This window comes from Delphinapterus leucas, chromosome 4 (genome assembly GCF_059928025.1).
Source record: "Delphinapterus leucas isolate spDelLeu-1000000601 "Yukka" chromosome 4, BTC_Dleu_Yukka2, whole genome shotgun sequence".
NCBI lineage: Eukaryota > Metazoa > Chordata > Mammalia > Artiodactyla > Monodontidae > Delphinapterus > Delphinapterus leucas.
Genome location: NC_143132.1, coordinates 75,279,713 through 75,302,027, shown reverse-complemented (window position 1 = coordinate 75,302,027; position 22,315 = coordinate 75,279,713). Strand labels below are relative to the sequence as shown.

The 22,315-nt window shown below is 39.5% G+C and overlaps 1 protein-coding gene across 1 annotated transcript; it reads left to right on the top strand.

Annotated features, from left to right (window-relative positions):
- Positions 1–1,521: 1,521 nt before the first annotated feature.
- On the top strand, positions 1,522–21,922 carry PLAAT1 (phospholipase A and acyltransferase 1). Its single transcript, XM_022569507.3, has 4 exons — positions 1,522–5,384; positions 5,877–6,015; positions 9,851–10,119; positions 20,113–21,922. The coding sequence occupies exons 1-4, from the start codon at positions 5,241–5,243 to the stop codon at positions 20,212–20,214; spliced, it is 654 nt and encodes a 217-aa protein (XP_022425215.2). The 5' UTR covers positions 1,522–5,240; the 3' UTR covers positions 20,215–21,922.
- Positions 21,923–22,315: the final 393 nt, after the last annotated feature.

The following is a 22,315-nucleotide window of genomic DNA, read 5'->3' as shown; positions in this document are numbered from 1 at the left end:
ATTCAGGACTATTAATGTAATTTGTGTGCTGGAAAAGCCCAGCCGCTCTGGCCTCCCTGGGCTCGGGATCCCAGTTCCTTCATTTATTAAACATTCCCTGGGCAGTTACTTGTGACAGCCACTCTGCAGCAAACTGCAGGTGTAGAGATAAACAGGAACCAGCCCTCCACGTGGAGCAGAAGAGAAAATTCCCCAGACATCAGTAACTCACGCAGGTGTAGCAAACGCAGTGGGCGTTAGAGAGATAAAGGAGTAGTGGTAGCTCGGAAGGAGATGTCACTTGTGGCTGAGAGGAGGTGGACCTTGGGGAGGAGGTGACATCTGATCTGGATCCTTAAGAGTGGGTCATTTGGAAATGGGCAGCGCGTTCCAGGTAGAAGTTTCGGTATTAGCAACATAACTCCAGGTGAGAGTGAGGAATAATGGTTTGGTTTGCCTAGAATGTAGGGATGAATAAGGAGTCCGAGATTATAGAGGGAGCGAGATTCGGAGTCGACAGGGGGATCCACGGAGGGATTCCAAGCTAGGAATGAGGGGGCAACGGCTGAGGATGGTTCATTTGGCTGGGAGTTGGAACCCTCAGCTGTAGGGAGAGGATGTGGGAGCAAGGATACTGGCAGCTCTGAGGGTCTGTGAATTAGCCGTTCTGGGAGCCTAGGGCTTCATGGAGCCATCTCAGTGTGACAGGGCTATGGATGAAAAAATGCAGCTTTAGTGGGAAATGATCCAAACTGAATTGGGAGACTGTTGGACTGTAGGGACAGCCCGTGCTTATGTTTCAGACTGCCAATAGCATCCTCGGGAGTAGTTTGTGAAAAAGTGCTCTTAGTATTCTTGTAACACAGGTGGCCCCAGGGACACAAGCAGCAGTTAATCAGCCTGTCCCTATCTGTGCAGGGGGGCCGTTATTTCTTCTGATGCATCCCGGGGGACCAACAAGGAGCTATAAACAAGGAAGCTTGTTTTGGCATGAAACAGGAAGTTTCTTGTACAAAGATTACAGACACTCTTTATTGTAAACTAGTCAAACAATTCTGTGCAGATGAACTGTTAAAACGAAGTACTTTTACCTTAAAGGTGACACACAAAGATTTCAGCAGAGGACTTAAAAATGTATCTTTAATTGGTTCTGTATTATCATGTTCATGAAGCACTACATAACACACTTGCACTTGAATGGAATGGGTAGATGTCCATGTAAATCAAATTACCCAAGTAGACAGGTTTTAGCCATTTCCCTAAGGTATGATGAGTCTGGGAACCTTCTAAACGCTTCTAGAAGCTTCTCATCTTGACACCTCCCCTGCAGAAGAGCAGGGGTTCCCCAAGGCTCCACTTCCTATTACTCACTGGTTCCACGTATGAATGTTTAAAAACTTCCTGTGTCGTCTTATGAAATATACATTCTGTATGCTTTTGCAGCTTCTCTATCTAATGAATATTTGAGAAGGGCGAAAAGATGAAATATCGTTTAGTAGCAATTCCTTTGGCTAGTGATGTTAATCAGTGGAGTAAGGAAGGAGCATGCAGTCTGGAACAAAGCAGACAGACCTGGGATTGAATTCTAGTTCTGTCAGTTACTACCTGTGTGACTTTTAGTTCTGATACTTAATTCATCTGAGTCTCAGTTTCCTGATCTCTAAAAAGGTGATTGTAACCATCACCTCACGACTGTTATCCAGCCTCACAGCGTGCAAGAAGGGCTGCAGAAAGGCCAGCAAGGGAGGAGGTATAGTGCACACGGGGACAAGCATTTAAGGATGAGGAGCCTGACCTTGGATGTAGGCTAATCTGAGTCCAGATGTGCATTCTGCCCTTTCCCACTGTGTAACTTTGGATGAGTCCCTGAACTGCTGTGAACGTCAGGTTCCTCATATTTAAAATGGGGGGAATAATTATATCTACTTTGTGCTGTTGATTTGAGGATTGCACAGTTTCTGGGAAATAGAATGAGATGAACAATAGAGGTGAAAGGGACCTCGGAAGGCCTCCTCACCTTACCAGCGCCTCCCCCCCACCCCATGGAAATCTTATTTTTATCAACTGTGACTGTGTTTAAACCTTCCCAGTGCCAGAGACTGATATCTGTACAAGGTGCTCCATTCCATTGTTGGATCACTTTCAATAAAAGAGAAATTCTCCTCGTATACAGCTAAAAGTTGCCTCATTGTAACTTCCCCATATTGGTCTTCTTCTATGCTCTGCAGGGGAAAAAAATACATTGATCTTTTTTTTCCTTCATTAAAGATTTTTATTTTGAGCTAATTGTAGATTCACATGCAGTTGTAAGAAGTAATACAGAGAGATCCCTTGTACCTTTGCCGGGTTTTCCCCAGTGGTAACATCTTGCAACACCACACTGCAGTATCACAAACAGGTTATTGACATGGACCACATGGAGAGGTAGGGCATTCCACCACCTCTAGCATCTTTCATATGCTGCCTTTTTATAGCCACACCCACTTCCTTCTTACCACTTCCTTAACCCCTGGCAACCATTATTAGTTGTCTGTTTCTATAACTAGGTCATGTCAAAATGTTTAGATGGAATCATATATATAACATGTCATGTCACTGGCTTTTTTCACTCAGCACAGTTCTCTAGAGATTCATCCTTGGTTGTGTTGTTGCACTTATCAGTAGTTTGTTCTTTTTTATTCCTTAGGAGTAGTGTTCCATGGTATGGGTGTACCACAAATTGTTTACTGTTCACCCATGGAAGGTCATCTGGGTTGTTTCCAGTTTTGGCCTATTATGCTATAAACATTCGTGTACAGGTTTTTGTGCCAATATAAGTCTTTAATGTCTTCAGTCTCTGGTATAAATGCCTAGGAGTGCAATTGCTGGACCATATTTTAGTTACAAGGTAAGTTTTTAAAGGAATTTCCAGACTGCTTTGAGTGACTGCAACATTTTATATTATCAACAGTGGTGAATGAGTGATCCAGTGACTCCACATTCTTGCCAGCATTTTCTCTGGTCACAATTTTTTAATTTAGCTATTGTGATAGGTATGTAGTGCTATCATGGTTTTTAATCTAAATATCCCTAATAGCCAGTGATGTTTAACATGGCTTGACATCTGCGGCTCTTCTTTGATGAAAGGTGTCATTGTGTCCTTTGCTCAAGTTCTAATTGTATTCTTTGCTTCTTAATTGTTAAGTTTTGAGAGTTCTTTGTATGTTCCTGATATTAGTCCTTTCTTGGATATGTAGTTTTCAAAAATTTTCTCCTGCTCTGTAGCTTGTCTTTTTAATAGGGTCTTTTGTGCTGCAAAAGTTTTGAATTTTGAGGACATCCAATTTGTCAGTTTTTCCTTTTACGAATAATACTTTTGGTGTCAAGTCTAAGAACTCTTCGTTTACACTAAATCCTGAGGATTTTCTCCTACGTATTTTTCCCTCTATGTTTTATAATTTTATATTTTACATTTAAGTCCCAAAGTGACAGAATTAGCATGGAGAAGACCTGAAACAAGAGCTCATGTCTCTCACACCTAGGGTAGTTATTTTCCCCTCTGTATTTTATAATTCAAGTGTTTCAGGGAGTATTTTAAAAAGGTTGGCATTTGCTAATATCACTTTGTAGCTGTAAAATGGGATAATAACATAATAAACTCAAATCATGGTCGATTTTAAAAAAATGAATTAGGGTTAATTGAATAGTGCACTTGAAAAAAAACGTTACACTACAAAGTACTTTCTGTTCAAATGGTGGTTATTATTGTAAGCTTGGCTAGGTCTCTGAATGCTAACAGGCAGCTGTGTGTGCTTGCTGATTCCTTTTCATGGGAAATGTGTTTGTTTATATCATAGTATAGTATATTTTTCCTTTTAGTGCCCATGTGGCCAAATTGTGAACTGCCATATTAATAAGACTCAAACATGTTTGAGAGGGTGGTTAGACTTAATAGTTTCCATAAAGTTGTTTTAATGGTTATTTTTCAACAGATGGACAGTTTGCATTTGGCCTCATTTCTGTGACAGTATGATGATTGAAGTTTTCAACAGATGGCATACAAATACTTGGGAAAACACCCTCCCAATATTAATTGTTGTAAAAAAGACTTTTAGTGTGCCAGGAAAATGATAGTCTGTATCCCCAAGCTCTTTGCGTATGCTATTATAATTATAATTTAGATGATTTGGAAGTTTACATTTCTGGCACTTGGGTTTATTTTGTAAATGAGTATATGTATCTACATTAGAGTGAGAGATGCAGAGGAATACTCTGTTGTCAATTAGATACTCAACATGGATGTAACATGAAATCTCCTTTTGATTATCAATGAATGTACATAACTTCCTCTTACTGAGTCATTCTACTTGGATGCTGTACATAGAAAATGTAATGTTCCATAAAAATCAACCATCAGAGACTTATATGTTCTTTCTGAAAAGTACTGACTTAAAAGGAAAAAAATTCACCAAACTGTGAATTTTCAGACATACCCATCAATATGATGAACTTCCCAACCTTCCAAGTTGTCCCCCTTCTGCATCAACCACCTTGCACTGTTTTGGGAATCAGAAATGAGGAATCAGACAGTAAGTGGGGCAGTTGGGGAGTGGTGGAAATCTGTGGGAGTGTTTGTGGTTGTCACAATGACAAAGGGTGTTTACTGATATTTAGTGGGTGTGTTATCGAACCTGGATTTGGGTCCCCTTGCCTGACATGCAGCAAAGCCAACCTGTTGACACTGGGTTGTGGTGAAGGAAAGTACAGCATTTATTGCAGATTGCCGAGCAAGAAGAATGGGCAGCTCATGCTCAAAAGTTCTGAACTCCCCAATGGCTTTCAGGGAAGGGTTTTTAAAGGCAAGGTGAGGGAGGGGCCACAGGGTGTGTGATCAGCTTGTGCTCAATTCTCGGCTTGGTTGGCATCAAGGTGAAGTTTCAAGCATCATTAATCTTCTGGTTTCAACCAGTCTGTGTCTATGTGCTTGAAGTCAGTAGTTTTCACCTGATGGGGTTCTGCTTCCTATAAAAACAACTTAGGAATGTGTGTCAGATATTTATCTATATATTTCAGGGAACTGGAAGTTTGGTGACTCCGCTATCTGGCTGATTTATAGTCCAAATTGTTACCAGTTTCCCCACCCAGCAGCTATTCTTTTTTTCTACTTCTTCACCTTTCCTAATCATTAACTCTTGAGCCAGCCTTTTAAGACTCAGGGGAAGCCTGGAAGACTAAAGCAAAAGCCTTTTTTCTTCAAAGGACAGGGACACGGGGACTTGTATATGGTTTCAGGTGGAGGCCAGTGTGCCTGGGTCTGCACAGCACAGTTCAGCACAAGGAAGAAAGGTCCTGTGTCCTACAGTATGCCTGAATATCTGACTGGACACTCATCTGAGCCTGGAGCTTGTGTCCGCTTAAATCACAGAGTAAGTTTTGCAGGATAAAGTATACTTTTGCACAGAATGTTAGTGAACACCCAGACCTCTTTTTGATTTTACTAAGTCACTATATGAAAGGCTGAAAGACTTCTGATCTTCTGCTTCTGAATCCTGACTTTTTTCATGCTAAGTGCTTTATTATATTTTTTGTGTAGTCATGAACTGAACATTTACATAGTAAAACAGATATTATCATGAAATGCTTATTATAATAAAGGAGCCCTGGGGTTAATCAGTATGAGAAGCATTGCTATAGAAAATTAAGCAATGGTAGAGAAATTCTTTCTCCACTTGTCCATGTGTGCACACATAATTCCGTATAGGAATCATTGAAAGAAAAGGACAGTGGTGTGAATCTAAGTATTTAATAAGGAATGCAATCCAATAAATTCTGTATTGCCATGTTTCTATAGAAGCCTTGAACTGATCTTCTTTTGCCAAGTCATATCAACTAGATCTTCTTTGTGTCTGTCGTTGCAGATGGCGTTTAATGATTGCTTTAGTTTGAACTATCCTGGCAACCCTCAGCCAGGTGATTTGATTGAAGTGTTTCGTCCTGGCTATCAACACTGGGCACTGTACTTGGGTGATGGGTATGTTATCAACATAGCACCTCTAGGTAAGGTTTGTTTCCAGAAGCTCCTGGGAGCTTTTTAGTTTTCTTGTTACAAGAAGGAATCATGAACAAAATCATAAAATAAAACAGACTAGAAATAAAATGTAGAAAGTAGATAAATCCAACAGATCTAGGTTTACAGAAGGACCTTCTAAGACTAAAGTGGCATTGAAGAAATCACAAAATCCAATTAACATTAAAATTTTAAACCTCTGGATTAAAAAAACACAGTTAAAAAGTAAATAATCAGCTGGGGAAAATATTTGCCACAAACATGACAAGAGTCACAATGTCTTTATATATAATACAAATAGATTATTTCAATTCATTCAGCATCTATTTATAGATTTTCCAGTATGTGCCAAAGGCTATTCTAAATGCTAGGGATACATAAGCCAGTCCCTACACAGTGGAGCTTACATTCTAGTGGAGAGAGAGAGGGAGACAGAGACAGAGAGAGAGGGAGAGGGGGAGAGAGGGAGAGAGGGAGAGAGCAAGCCTGAGAGAGGGAGCATGAACAAAATACAGAAAGTAATGTTAGATTAGAGATAAGTGATAATGGAGAAAATCATAGAAGCAGGATAGGAAGTGCTGGGGAGTTGTGGCTGCTGCAGTTTTAAATTAGCTGGTCAGGAAAATCTCATGAGAAAGTAACATTTGAGACACAACTTGAAAGAGGTGAAGAAACCCAGCACGTGATATTTGGGGAAAGAGTTCCTTAAGCTGAGGGAACAGCAGCGAACACCCAAATCCCAACAAACAAATGGGTAGAAGATTGTGAACAGTCTGTAGAAGACAAAAATACAATACCCATTTTTAAAGGTTTCAGCTTTTCAGTCATCTAGGAATTATAAAATAAAATGACAGATTTTATGCCTCTCACATTAGCAAAATTAAAAAAAATGATAATCTGTTGATAAAGGTATAATGAAATGAACACAAGGATACTGTTGACAGAAATATAAGTTGATAAAATTGTTCGCAAAAGCAATTTAACAATATGTGCTAAGAGTCTTAAAGGAGTTCATATGCTCTGACCCTGTAATTTTACCTCTATGAATCTATTCTTGGGAAATACTTTTAGAGATACTAATTTAATATTTGTGTATGAGAATGTTCACTTCTATCTCATTTATAATGGTTTAAAAAACAGAATGGATCAATGGCCAGCAAGGGAATGGTTAAGTGAATTATGATTTAGCCACAAGATATTAGGTATCTGTGTCTGGCAGAATTTTTTTTTTTTTTTTTTTTTTTTTTTGCGGAATGCAGGCCTCTCACTGTTGTGGCCTCTCCCGTTGCGGAGCACAGGCTCCGGACGCGCAGGCCCAGCGGCCATGGCTCACAGGCCCAGCCTCTCCGCGGCATGTGGGATCTTCCCGGACCGGGGCACGAACCCGTGTCCCCTGCATCGGCAGGCAGACTCTCAACCACTGCGCCACCAGGGAAGGCCTGGCAGAATTTTTTAGTTGCAAGTAACATAAATTCAAATTCACTTAAACAAAACAGCAAATTCATTGCTTCAGTGAAGGCAACTACAGAAAGAGTAGAGATGGTGCTGGCCTCAGGGATGCCCAGATCTAGGGGATTGAACACTATCAAAATTCTCCATCCCACATCTGCATTCTTTTTCTGTATATTGTCTTCATTATCCCAGGCTATGTCTAAGAAGCTGAGCTGATGACCATAAGCATTCTTAGGCTCTCATCCTTACAGGCTTGTGACCCACAGGAGAGAGTTACTTCCTGCCCATTGCAGTTAGAAAAATCATGGAGAATGACTCTAATTGTCTGGTGTGGGTCCCATGTCCATCACTGAACCATAACTGTGTGCAGGAATAGGATAGTATGACTGGCCTAGAAAGAGTCTTTTCCAGAAAGGAAGAAGCAGTGGTAAGATGGGGTGCTCAGTAGACTAAAACAATAATACTTTAACAGCTAAAAATCATTTCTGGACATCTTTAATTGCATGAAAGATGATCTTGTATGATAGCTATTGGAAAATTCCAGATTAAAGTGCATTGTGTAATATGGTACCTGGTTTGCAAAGAAATCATATATACGCACATACATGTTAATGCAAACATATACACACACATATACAAGTGATAATAAAAGACAGTACAAATACATCAAAATAATAATAATAGTTATTTCTGAGTGGCAGGATAATAGGTGGTTTATATTTATTTATGTGTTTATGCTGTATTTTTCTGTATTTTTTACAGGTTTAGAAATGAGCACAAATTATTAAGAAAAAATGTATGCAAATAACAAATAGCCTAGAATAATATTTCCTCAAGATACCTTTATAAAGAAGTGTTTATAGGCCTAAGTGTTTATAGGCCTAAGTCTTACTATCTTGAGAGCTTCTGAGAACTGTTAATGAAGTGATTTTTGCAAGATTTTGAGCTATTTGCCTCTTGTTCTAGAATATTGGAAGTGGAAATGACAAATAAAATGACACTTACGATATAGAGCCATTCATTCTGTAGAGTCTAATAATTAACGCTAAGCAATTCTTTACATTATCTCTGCAGTTTTCACATTTGGAAAATAATATGAGGTTTTTGTGCTGTTTTCTTTTTTCCCACCTTAAGCTCCATCTTAATGTGGTTCAAGCACTGAGCTTTGATCCTGTAGACTGAAGTTAAATTCCTGTTTCTGTTAACTACTTGTGGGATGTTCCACAAGCCAGTTTATCTCTCCAAGCTTTGATTTTCTCATCGGTAAATTGATTACATCAAACTAGTCAAAAAAAAAATTGAATAATTCTAACTAGGATATATGTGTCCTATGAACTTGTAATGTGTAAGAACTTTTAACGTGTAAGATAATTAACTGGAAATGCTGCTCCAATGAAAAGGATTTTGGAGGAGAGAAAAAAAGAGGAGTGGAAAAAATGTTTGCTTTGAGTCATAACTGAAAGGAAAAGTGTCATAACACTGGTTATACAGAGACCCTTCATCTCATGGTTTACTTGAACAATGGCCAAGCATGGCAGTCTCGGGCAGATGGAGAGGGCCTAGGGCCTGGTGTTAAAGCTGAACACTAAGGAATCAGATGCCTCAGGTGCTGACCACGGCATGCCAGGACACAGAGGTTTCAGGCAGTCTAGACCAATGCTTACTAATAGAGGCAGTAAGATGGAGTGGTAGGGCATGGGGAATTGTGACAGGTGGGTAGGGCGCAGCTAGGGGCCACATAGAGTTGACAGTGCCTACTACATTAGGTTTAGTTTTAGGACTTAGTTTCTTGGCTAAAGGAACTAGCAAAACAAGGCAGGGCCCCAGCCTGACCCCAACTGACCCCTCAGAAGACTGGGGTCCCCTGCAGGTTTCAAAGTGAAGCCTAATTAAAAGAACAAGTGTAAAAACAGAGCTGGGTGTAAGGAGTGCTGCTTAGATGCAGGACAAGAGCACTAATCGTAATGCACTACTGCTAAGCCCAATGGTATTAGTTTGGAAGAGTTCAAATGCTGAAAAATAGACTGCATCATAGAAAAAGGGGGCAATGATCTTATCTGTACTTTGTTGGAAACATATGCCAAGATCCCTAATAATAATCAATTGATAGAGAACTTATTCCTCAAAAATAGGTAGAGTTTTCACACCCAATTTGTTCTATAAATTTTCAAAAAGATAGGTAGGTATAGATTTTCAAAAAGTTTTCTTATATTCTCACTCATATAGTATTGAACAAATGTTAGTGATAAATTAGAGAATGAGGGTTTACTGTTAGTAAGCTTAAATGGTTTCTGGTTTGAGGATAAGTTAGGATGGCTGTGGAGTTCACTGGGCTGGCTCGCTATATCTTGCTAACCAGAATTCTCCTTATAGACGATGGCATTTCTGCATCGTTTACAAGCGCCAAGTCTGTATTCAGCAGAAAAGCCCTGGTGAAGATGCAGCTTTTGAAGGATGTTGTGGGAAATGACACATACAGAATAAACAATAAATACGATGGAACATACCCACCACTCCCCGTGGAAGAAGTCATGCAGCGGTCAGAGTTTGTTGCTGGACAGGAGGTGGAGTATGACTTACTTGTCAACAACTGTGAGCATTTTGTGACTTTGCTCCGCTATGGAGAAGGAGTTTCAGAGCAGGTGAGTTTTCTCTAGGAGAAATGGAAGTTTCTTACATTGGGAAAATAATAGCTACTGACTATGATCAAGTTTTCAGGCCAAATGGAAAAGAACAAGAAAATATGAGAACACTGAAGGACAAAGGAGGGAATCGAGTTGCCCAAGGTCATGCAGCAATTTCATGACCACACTGAGACTAGAACATTCGTATCATGAATTTGGGTTAGAAGGGACTTGAAGCAGAGTGAAGACCATAGCTTTCTGTCATTCTTATTGCCCTCTGTCCTTCAGTATTTTTTCCCATTACCCCACCATACAGCAATTAAATCAGTAACTTTATATACTGAAAAAAATATGCTGAAAAGAATGCTGACATTTTTGAGTGGGAGTTCGTTTGCCGAAATCATAGATGGTAATAGTGAGATTCTTTTCCATTAGCTGAAAGAGGCTAACTGATGCCATAGCTTGGTGGCTTTGTAGATGTCTTCTGTTTCCTTGCAATGCTAGTTTCAAATAAATGTTGTGCTTTTGAGGAGATCCTTTGATTCATTGAGCTTTTGGAGGATTTTCAGTGAATTAATTGACTTTTAAAAAAATTATTTATTTATTTTTTGGTTGTGCCGGGTCTTAGTTGCAGCAGGCAGGCTCCTTAGTTGTGGCTCCAGGGCTCCTTAGTTGTGGCATGCGAACTCTTAGTTGCAGTATGCATGTGGGATCTAGTTCCCTGACCAGGGATTGAACCCTGGCCCCCTGCATTGGGAGCTTGGAGTCCTATCCACTGTGCCACCAGGGAAGTCCCTGGTGGAGGACTTCCCCCACCAGAGGAAGTAGCTTATAGTTTTGTTATTTACCATCACTATTAGGTAGTATGTTAGATTCCTCACTAAAAGCATGCCCTTTCCCTACCTATCTTCCCACCAATCCAATTCCATCATTGATGTTTTAACCTAACGATTTATTAAAGTGGTGTGAGAAAATGAATATATAAAGGCTTCCAGTATCTTTAAATGGTGGATCTGTTATATAAATGTCTATTCTGAGGAATGAAGTTACAATTCTGCTCACGAAAGCTTGGGAAAATGGGAGATGGAACATAATGAAAGGATACATTTGTTTTTATTAAGAAGTAATTTAGTTGGAAATTCATTTTTATTAGGAAGTACATTACCATAATGAATGTTCTATTCACATGTAGCAATAAATTGCTTCTGATCCAAAACCCAGAGGATGTGCACACAAGTTTCAGCTCACCTTTGCATTGAAAAGTAGTGGTATGGCTAAGAAATAAAGTTTGTTAATGACAAAGTTGTCCACTGCACTCAATCAGTATTTTTTTTTTTTAATGTGGCTAAATCAAAAGGAATTAGAGCCATCTTTTTGCTTTGACTCTCACTTGTAATCTATCATCTTTCCACCTTTCATACCCAGATCAAGACCCATGAAAAAGTAACCATTTTTTTAGCAACTAATAGAACTGTTCTTTAGCAGGTTCTGATGAAGATGGTGTAGTGACAGCCTTAAGGACACACCTAAGCTTTGGAATTCTGCTGATCTGAGCTAGAGCCCCATCTTCACCACTTCATAGCTGGATGACTTTGGACACATTGTTTATCAGTTTTCTAATCTATAAAGTGAGGTTGTTTTATAGATTGTAAGAGATTTTTAAAGTCTCTTAGCATACTCCGTTACATATTATTCATCCCAATAAAAAGTGTACTTTCATAGACTACTTTTAATTTCAGTATTTTAGCAATTTTATAGATCTTTGTTGACACTCTTCAGTAAAATTCTCTTGATCTAAGGAACTACAGCACTCGAATTGTTATTTTTATTTCTATCAATAATTAAGTGTTAGTGCTAATAATAACTAATATTAGATTTGTTTTCCAGGGTCCCTTTAAGGCTTAGGGTCTTGAGCATACAACAGCATCCTTGGGAAATGGCTGTGTATTTCCCCCAATTTAAAAAACTATAAATACATAAAAAGGTTAGAAAGGTGGAAGGATTGTGGCCCCATCTTTTTCTTCTTTGTACTTTTCTGTATTTTTTTAAAAATTAATGGACTTTACTTTTTAGAGTAGTTTTAAATTCACAGCAAAATTGAGCTGAAAGTATAGAGAGTTCCCACATACTCCCCCTCCCACACACATAAATGTATCCTTCCCCACTGTCAACATCCTACAGCAGTGTGGTATATTTGTTACAAAAGATGAACCAACATTGGTACATCCTTATCAACCAGAGTCCATAGTGAAGGAAACCAGAATATGCCACCCCCAAATATGTCACTTTGGCATAAGGATTATTTTGAGCAATTGAGAGACAACTGAGTAGAAGCGGTTGCAAGAAAAGCTCTCTGCCCTCCCCCTATTTGCCTAAAAGCAGGACATAAATTTTCAAAGGTGTTCCTCCTCCCCACTCTACCAGGAAGGACAAAAGTTAATCATCAGGGACAACCAGTGGTTAATGTAAGACGCTATCAGCCTAGAGAGGGCACTAGAGGTATCTACATAACAAACTACATACAAGCCTCTGTTTACCATTAGTTTCCTGTACGTTTACCTTCCCACAGACTGTTGCCCTTGGAAGGCGAACCACTTTCCTGTGTCCTGTCATTTCTCTACAAATTTATTGTTCTTTGTTGAAGATGCTATATAAGCCTGAATTCTTTGTGTCTTATTTTATTTATTTATTTTTATACAGCAGGTTCTTAGTTATGTATTTTATACATATTAGTGTATATATGTCAATCCCAATCTCCCAATTCATCCCACCACCACCACGCCCCGCCACTTTCCCCGCTTGGCGTCCATACGCTTGTTCTCTACATCTGTGGCTCTATTTCTGCATTGCAAACCAGTTCATCTGTCCTATTTTTCTAGATTCCACATATATGTGTTCATATACGATATTTGTTTTTCTCTTTCTGACTTACTTCACTCTGTATGACAGTCTCTAGGTCCATCCACATCTCTACAAATGACCCAGTTTCGTTCCTTTTTATGGCTAATATTCCACTGCATATATGTAACACATCTTCTTTATCCGTTTGTCTGTCAGTGGGCATTTAGGTTGCTTCCATGACCTGGCTATTGTAAATACTGCTGCCATAAACACTGGGGTGCATGTGTCTTTTTGAATTATGGTTTTCTCTGGGTATATGCCCAGTAGTGGGATTGCTGGGTCATATGGTAATTCTATTTTTAGTTTTTTAGGGAACCTGCCTACTGTCCTCCAAAGTAGCTGTATCAATTTACATTGATACATGTAATGCACATGTAATGCACATGTAATGCACAGGCATTGATGCACAGGCTCCGGACGTGCAGGCTCAGCGGCCACGGCCCACGGGCCCAGCCGCTCCGCGGCATGTGGGATCCTCCCGGACTGGGGCATGAACCCATGTCCCCTGCATCGGCAGAGGCAGACTCCCAACCACTGCGCCACCAGGGAAGCCCCTCATTGTAGTTTTGATTTGCATGTCTCTAATAACCAGTAATGTTGAGTAGCTTTTCATGTGCCTCTTGGCCATCTGTATGTCTTCTTTGGAGAGATGTCTGTTTAGATCTTCTGCCCATTTTTGATTGGGTTGTTTGTTTTTTTAATATTGAGCTGCATGAACTGTTTATATATTTTGGAGATTAATCCTTTGTCCGTTGATTCGTTTGCAAATATTTTCTCCCATTCTGAGGGTTGTCTTTTCATCTTGTTTATGGTTTCCTTTGCTGTGCAAAAGCTTTTAAGTTTCATTAGGTCCCATTTGTTTATTTTTGTTTTTATTTCCATCTCTCCAGGAGGTGGGTCAAAAAGGATCTTGCTGTGATTTATGTCAAAGAGTGTTCTTCCTAGGTTTTCCTGTAAGAGTTTTATAGTGTCTGGTCTTACATTTAGGTCTCTAATCCATTTTGAGTTTATTTTTGTGTATGGTGTTAGGGAGTGTTTTAATTTCATTCTTTTACATGTAGCTGTCCAGTTTTCCCAGCACCACTTATTGAAGAGGCTGTCTTTTCTCCATTGTATATCCTTGCCTCCTTTGTCATAGATTAGTTGACCATAGGTGCGTGGGTTTATCTGTGGGCTTTCTATCCTGTTCCATTGATCTATATTTCTGTTTTTGTGCCAGTACCATATTGTCTTGATTACTGTAGCTTTGTAGTGTAGGCTGAAGTCAGGGAGTCTGATTCCTCCAGCTCCGTTTTTTTCCCGCAAGATTGCTTTGGCTATTCGGGGTCTTTTGTGTCTCCATACAAATTTTAAGATTTTTTGTTCCATTTCTGTAAAAAATGCCATTGGTTATTTGATAGGGATTGCATTGAATCTGTAGATTGCTTTGGGTAGTATAGTCATTTTCACAATACTGATTCTTCCAATCCAAGAACATGGTATATCTCTCCATCTGTCTGTGTCATTTTTTTTTTTTAATTTTTTATTTTATTTATTTATTTATTTTTATTTTTGGCTGTGTTGGGTCTTTGTTTCTGTGTGTGGGCTTTCTCTAGTTGCGGCGAGCGGGGGCCACTCTTCATCGTGGTTGCGGGCCTCTCACTGTCGCGGCCTCTCTTGTTGCAGAGCACGAGCTCCAGACGCGCAGGGTCAGTAGTTGTGGCTCATGGGCCTAGTTGCTCCACGGCATGTGGGATCTTCCCAGACCAGGGCTTGAACCCGTGTCCCCTGCATTGGCAGGCAGATTCTCAACCACTGCACCACCAGGGAAGCCCCTGTTTGTGTCATCTTTGATTTCTTTCATCACTGTCTTATAGTTTTCTGAGTACAGGTCTTTTACCTCCTTAGATAGGTTTATTCCTAGTTATTTTATGCTTTTTGTTGCAATGGTGAAGGGGATTGTTTCCTTAATTTCTTTTTCTGATCTTTTGTTGTTAGTGTATAGGAATGCAAGAGATTTCTGTGCATTAATTTTGTATCCTGCTACTTTACCAAATTCATTGATTAGCTCTAGTAGTTTTCTGGTGGCATCTTTAGGATTCTCTATGTATAGTGTCATGTCATCTGCAAACAGTGATGATTTTACTTCTTCTTTTCCAGTTTGTATTCCTTTTATTTCTTTTCTTCTCTGATTGCCATGGCTAGGACTTCCAAAACTATGTTGAATAATAGTGGCGAGAATGGACATCCTTGTCTTGTTCCTGATCTTAGAGGAAATGCTTTCAGTTTTTCACCATTGAGAATGATGTTTGCTGTGGGTTTGTCATATATGGCCTTTATTGTGTTGAGGTAGGTTCCCTCTATGCTCACTTTCTGGAGAGTTTTTATCGTAAATCGGTGTTGAATTTTGTTGAAAGCTTTTTCTGCATCTAGTGAGATGATCATATGGTTTTTCTCCTTCAATTTGTTAATGTGGTGTATCACACTGATTGATTTGGGTATATTGAAGAATCCTTGCATCCCTGGGATAAATCCCACTTGATCATGGTGTATGCTCCTTTTAATGTGTTGTTGGATTCTGTTTGCTCGTATTTTGTTGGGGATTTTTGCATCTATATTCATCAGTGATATTGGTCTGTAATTTTCTTTTTTTGCATTATCTTTGTCTGGTTTTGGTATCAGGGTGATGGTGGCCTTGTAGAATGAGTTTAGGAGTGTTCCTTCCTCTGCAATTTTTTGGAAAAGTTTGAGAATGATAGGTGTTAGCTCTTCTCTAAATGTTTGATAGAATTCACCTGTGAAGCCATCTGGTCCTGGACTTTTGTTTGTTGGAAGATTTTTAATCACAGTTTCAATTTCATTACTTGTGGTTGGTCTGTTCATATTTTCTATTTCTTCCTGGTTCAGTCTTGGAAGGTTATACCTTTCGAAGAATTTGTCCATTTCTTCTAGGTTGCCCATTTTATTAGCATAGTGTTGCTTGTAGTAGTCTCTTATGATGCTTTGTATTTCTCTGGTGTCCATTGTAACTCTCCTTTTTCATTTCTAATTTTATTGATTTGAGTCCTCTTCCTCTTTTTCTTGATGAGTCTGGCTAAAGGTTTACAATTTTGTTTATCTTCTCAAAGAACCAGCTTTTAGTTTTATTGATCTTTGCTATTGTTTTCTTTGTTTCTATTTCATTTATTTCTGCTCTGATCTTTATGATTCCTTTCCTTTTACTAATGCTGTGTTTTGTTTATTCTCTCTCTTTGAGTTACTCTTCCCTGAATTTCTCCCATGAGTATATGAGATATGCATGTTAATAAACTTCTGTTTGCTTTCCTCTTATTACAGAGCCTCAGCTGAGAACTTGTTATGGGTAAAGGAAAAAATTTTCTTCCCCTAAAATAGTTAACATAAGTGTTCACTCTTTATGTTGTAAATTCTGTTGGTTTTGACAACTGTGTAATGACATCCTGTATACTCTACTTAATCATTCCCTCTTTCTCTAAATCTCTGGCAACCACTGATTTTTTTTTTTAACTGCCCTGTAGTTTATCTTTCCCAGAATGTCATATAGTTGAAATCATACTAAGCAATATGCACTTAAAATTCTTCCATGTCTTTTCATGGTTTTGTTGCTCATTTCTTTTTATCGCTGAATAATATTCCCTGGTCTGGATGCACCACAGTTTATTTTTCCACTCACCTACTGAAGGACATCTTGGCTGCTTCCCAGTTTTGGTAATTATGAAAAAAAAGCTGCTGGAAACATTTTCATGTAGGTCTTTTGTGGATGTTAATTTTTGACTCATTTGGATAAACACCAAGTTTTATGATTGTTGGATCATACGGTAAGAGTATGTTTAGTTTTGTTAGAAACTGCCCAGCTGTCTTCCAAAGTGTCTGTACCATTTTGAATTCCCACCAGCAATGAACAAGAGCTCCTGTTGCTCCAAATCTTTAGCATTTGGCACTGTCAGCGTTTTGGAGGTTAGCCATTCTGATAGGTACATGGTTGTATCTCCATTGTTTTAATTTGCAATTCCTTAAATATGTATGTTGTTGGACATATTTTCATGTATTATTTGCTCTCTGCATATCACATTTAGTGATGTGTCTCTTGACATCTTTAGCCCAATTTTAATTGTGTTGCTTGCTTGTTTTCATATTGTTGAGTTTTAAGAGTTCTTAGCATATTTTGGAAAACAATCTTTTATCAAATATGCCTTTCACCAATGTTTTCTTCCAGCCTGTGGCTTGTCTTTTCCTTATTTTTACAAATTCCTAAAATCAACATTTCTCACTGTTCGAGTCTAAACAAGTTATTAAAATGTGTCTATCTTTGTGGAAGATAGCAGCACCCTTGAATGGGCCTGGACAAGCTGACAGACAGTACACCCTGACTGTGTTTATTTGCATAGCACTGCAGCCTTAGAGTCTTGGGGGAAGAGGGATTTTGATAACCCCTACAGTCATCTGTGACCCAGCTAAACTGATGTCTGGACCCAGCTGCTTCAGTTATAGCTAACATTTCATTGGGCATGTATATATAGATCCTCAGAATGGGTTGTTTACCATGCCCCCCCCACCCCGAAAGCCCTATAAAGGATGAAGTGTGCAGGATAGGATTTGGTGATCTTATAATCCTAAATCAGCCATGAAGTAAAAGCTCTTGTTCATGCTGTTTCACCACAAAAATCCTGGGATTTTATAATCTTGCAGGTCAGATCCCATTACACATAACTCTAAGGGATTGTCCAAATTACATGTGCTTTTTCCATTTAGAATGCAACTTGAAAAAAATAAATGTTTGGGATTTGGGAAACTGCATGCTGGAAGTGGCTTTATTATAATTGTATCTTGCCTGTGCAATCTCAGGGGATTTTGAGTTAGTATTAAGTTGTCTGTCCCCTCCCCAGGTCTCTTAGATTTATGGGATTTCTCTCACATGTTATGTTTCTAGTGGCTGAAAGATACCCAGTGAGTTAGGACTGCATCTAGCTGGGGCCACCGCACCCACAGGGTCCTGCCATTTTCCCAGGGCTGTCCTCTGCTGCCATTTGATGTCTCTGTTTAAAGACACCAATTGCACCTTCCTGTTTTTGCATTGCCTGCCATATTTTCCTGAATCAGCCCTCCTTGGAATCTCAGCATCTTTCTGGAATTGCATGAGGTTTGGGCTTGGTTTATAATCCTTACTCCCTGTCTGATTATTGATTCTGCCCCTCTTTGGAATTTTGTCTGGTATCTTGTATCTCGCAGCCCTTTTTTGCTCCCCATGAGCTATGTGGGTAGCTCTATGCTATAGTGAATTCTGACTCTCTCCTGGGAAGCAACTTAGGTAGCAACTAATTAAAAATTACAGATAAAAGAAATAACCAACTAACCAAATACATTAAATTAGAATTGTAAACTAAAATAGGATTTTTCAGTTGTTTACCGGTGTCATTCTCTTTGGCAACTGGGGATGGTAACAGAGCAGGGAGTTATAATTATAGGCCTCGTCCCTACAGACCACAGGATGATGTAATGAAGTGAATACTCTTGCCATTGTGCTTCTGTCCTGGCTAGAACCCATGCTGCCTGTTCCCCATAGGGAACCCACAGTTAGGGAGGGAACATTATGCGGCATATGGGGGTGGCAGGCTCTGTGGTGGAGGGCTGTGTGTTAGACAGAGGGCATGCTCCAGTGTGAGCTGGGTCACAGTTTCCAGCACTGGGGCTGGTCTCCAGAGTAATTTAGGAAAAATGTTTTGCTTTATTTGAAAGCCCGATTCTTAACTCCCAGAGAATAAGTGTTGTTTTCAGAATACCTGATGACTCTGAAGTATCTGGATGTGACCTTTGGGTCATAAAATTGCACTGCAGATGGAAGGCGATATTAGTTGAGTGCCATGAAACCGTGAATATTCATCAGTTCCATCATCATGGTGACGATTAATACCCTTAAAGATGTAAATGTCTGAGCTCCTTTATGGACAGTTGAGCTTGAGAGTGGTTTATTTTCATTTGTCTACATGAGAAATTACTTTTTGACATGATAGTTATCATCAGTATTGACTTCTCTTGAAGTTTGTTTATCAGAATAGAAAGTGTATCTACCAAATAAGAGCCTATAGGTATTGAGCTCAAGTCACATCCCTGAATTATTTTCCTAACAGACATGAAGTCAAGGAACACACACACACACACACACACACACACACATACGGGTCCATCCAAATGCTCTCATCTTTTTAACAGACTTCTTGAATGAGTGCTCCCACTTTCTTATCATGTCTACACCCCTCAACCAATACACACACACACACACACACACACACACACACACACACACACACACACACAGGATATTCACCTTGATATAGAATCAACCAAACCAGTATGTGTTTAGGGGGTAGGGGTTTCATAGGGGGAGAACACATGGTTCAAGACTAAACTATATCTAAACATCCTGGTGGTACGACCTCCCTCGGGCAAATCACTTTTAACTTCTCAAGTTTTACAAAACAGGAGTAATGCTACCTCCCAGGGGTACTATGACAATTATTAGGAATTGTGGCATAATGAGTTTGTAAACTCTCAGAAACTATAAAAATATGAGGAATCTCGGGCTTCCCTGGTGGCGCAGTGGCTGAGAGTCTGCCTGCCAATGCAGGGGACACAGGTTCGAGCCCTGGTCTGGGAGAATCCCACATGCCGCGGAGCAACTAGGCCCGTGAGCCACAACTACTGATCCTGCGCGTCTGGAGCCTGTGCTCCGCAACAAGAGAGGCCGCGATAGTGAGAGGCCCACACACCGCGATGAAGAGTGGCCCCCACTTGCCACAACTAGAGAAAGCCCTCGCACAGAAACGAAGACCCAACACAGCAAAAATAAAATAATTAATAAACTCCTACTCCCAACATCTTCTTAAAAAAAAAAAAATGAGGGATCTCTACCTATGTGTATTTCTATCTTTGTCATAATAATTATAAATTTATTTCATCAGCATACAGAATTTTAATTTTGCACTGAGTTTTGAATTCATCCATTGTACATTAAAATGGGTCTTCAGTTTAGGAAACAAGCTAAAGCTGGGGTTTAGGACACTGAGATGCTTTTAGAATAAGATGTGTTTTTGTTTGTTTCCTGTTTCCTTATAGGCCAACCGAGCAATAAGTACCATTGGGTTTGTGGCAGCTGCCGCTGGTGCCTTCTCTTTCCTTGGCTTGTTTCCAAAAAGACTAAGAGCAAAATACTATTAATTTACTGAAGAGATATTGGAGCTGAAGGAATTTGTGAGGAGGAAAAGAAACTTGGGATGAATACTTATTTTCAATGTATCATTATTGTTCCAAATTCCAATGATGGATGGCAGGCTCTTTAATAAATTGTTTACTGGTATTGTCTCATCACTGAGCCATGGAAATTTTTCTCCCTACTAGCATAGATTTCCTGTGGCAGCTTGAGTAAGAAGCAGTAGCCTTTTGAGTGAACCAGCAGAGGATCTTAATATCACATCATCATTTATCTTCTATAAATATTGTTTTCCTTTCCCCTGAGGGTAACTATTTTGTATTTGCCAGAGGGATAAAGAACCTTTTATATGTGATTTTGAAAAAAAATGTTAAGAGCCCCAAATTTTGGGGTTGACATCAAAATTCGTATTCCTTTTCTGGTGAGAAAAGAATTTTGGAAATTCAGCATTTGGTCAGGCAGCTTGAAGAACTTTTGATTAATAAACCATTTGAGGCTGGACACCCATCTCCTTGCTCCTGTGTAGATGGGGGCAGGGGGTGAATGGGAGAAGGAACTCTCGGCTCCAGTGTTTCAGATCCAGTGATTTCCCTGGAAGCGACTCATTTGTAAGGAATATGTGAGAAGCTGGAGTGGGCTGTTACTTCTACAAAGCTCCATCATTCCCTTTGGATTTTGAAGTATTTCAAGAGTTTGACCCTCCTAACCTTAGCAAGAGATCATTAAATGTAGGTTTAAGGTGCCGTATTTAGAAAACAATATCCTGTGTTACTTTTCAAGGCTTTTACTATGTCAAGGAGTGTCATGATTTTACCCTTGCATTTTATTGATTATGTGTTGAACAAAACACACTACTTTTTAATACCTTTCCAGTGGAATTCTTATCGGCAGCAGGTGGGGAGAAGTGGATGCAGGTCTCTATACCCTGGGATTATATCAGATATTATAACATTACCCTACAAACAACACTGCCAGCTAATGACATCCTTAATGTGCCATCATTAAAAGTATGGCATTAAATAAAGGAAAAGTTTAAGTAAATTTAGGGGGTTCGGGGTGGAATGAGGGAACCAGGAATATGGTAGATAAAGTAAACAGATGACTCAGTGAAAGTCTTGGACCTATTAAACTGATTTAGATTTTACTCCCAGGCCAGAAATACTTTACAATCTAATTGCAGGGTTAAGAATAATGATAACAGAAGGGGTCATGTGCTACCATCAGGGCAAGTAGAGACCCTGTCTCTCTTCCTGTTCCCTGACTAATTGCTTCCCTTTCTTATGGCACCATTTCTGTTTGCAGATAAACCCCCTTCCTGCAGATAAACTCTCTTCCCCCCTGTTCTTCTGGGAGGTGTGTCTCCTACCTGATAGCATGATCCAAAATTATCCCTGCATTTTTATTCTAAATTCAGTTTCATATTCCTTTTATGTCCTACTCTCAATAGTAAAATTATAAAAGAAGAAAAAAAGGCTCTTTCCTAGTATTGACTAATCAGGGTGAGATTGGCAGCAGCTTAATGTGTTCTGTCTCCCTGGGTGTGCTTACTTTTTAATAAAGATAACTGCAGAGGACAAATCTTAGCCCTAAACAGGAGACTGGGGTGTGGTGAAATTTCCACACTGGCCTATGGGTGAGGGAATGGAATTGGCAACACAGAGGACATCCTGAGGATCCTCAGGTCAAACCCTTCTAGAGGACTCTGAACATGTCCACTCCAGAAGGCAGTCCTAGCAATACTGAATAATACTGCAAAATCACAAGTGTGCTTTTAAATGAAATTCATGGATTCATTTTTCACAGGTAGTGTTCAAGTCTCTAGCAGTTTTCAGCCTTAGGGATAAGCTCACAAAGTTAGCCATCAGTCTTCTCAAAAAGTGGCCACTCTTGGTGATGGGCCACTTAAGGCTGTCTGGTTTGTTTTTCCTATAGGTGATCATTTGATATGTGGCCATGTTCATTGTGTTTTCATCAAACATTTTCCCCAAGACTACTTAACCTTTCTCTGAGTGTATTTTTAATGAAGTCTAGTGTAGAGTCCAACTTTATCATGTCCAGTCTCCACCTTCAAAAAAGATGTGTGAAATAAAGATCATCGCCTATCAGATA

Coding starts and splice junctions, on each gene's coding strand:
- PLAAT1 (XM_022569507.3), top strand. CDS start 5,241: ATGGTTTCAGGTGGAGGCCAGTGTGCCTGGGTCTGCACAGCACAGTTC. Junction 5,385..5,876: donor GTGTCCGCTTAAATCACAGA/GTAAGTTTTGCA, acceptor CTGTCGTTGCAG/ATGGCGTTTAATGATTGCTT. Junction 10,120..20,112: donor GAGAAGGAGTTTCAGAGCAG/GTGAGTTTTCTC, acceptor GTTTCCTTATAG/GCCAACCGAGCAATAAGTAC.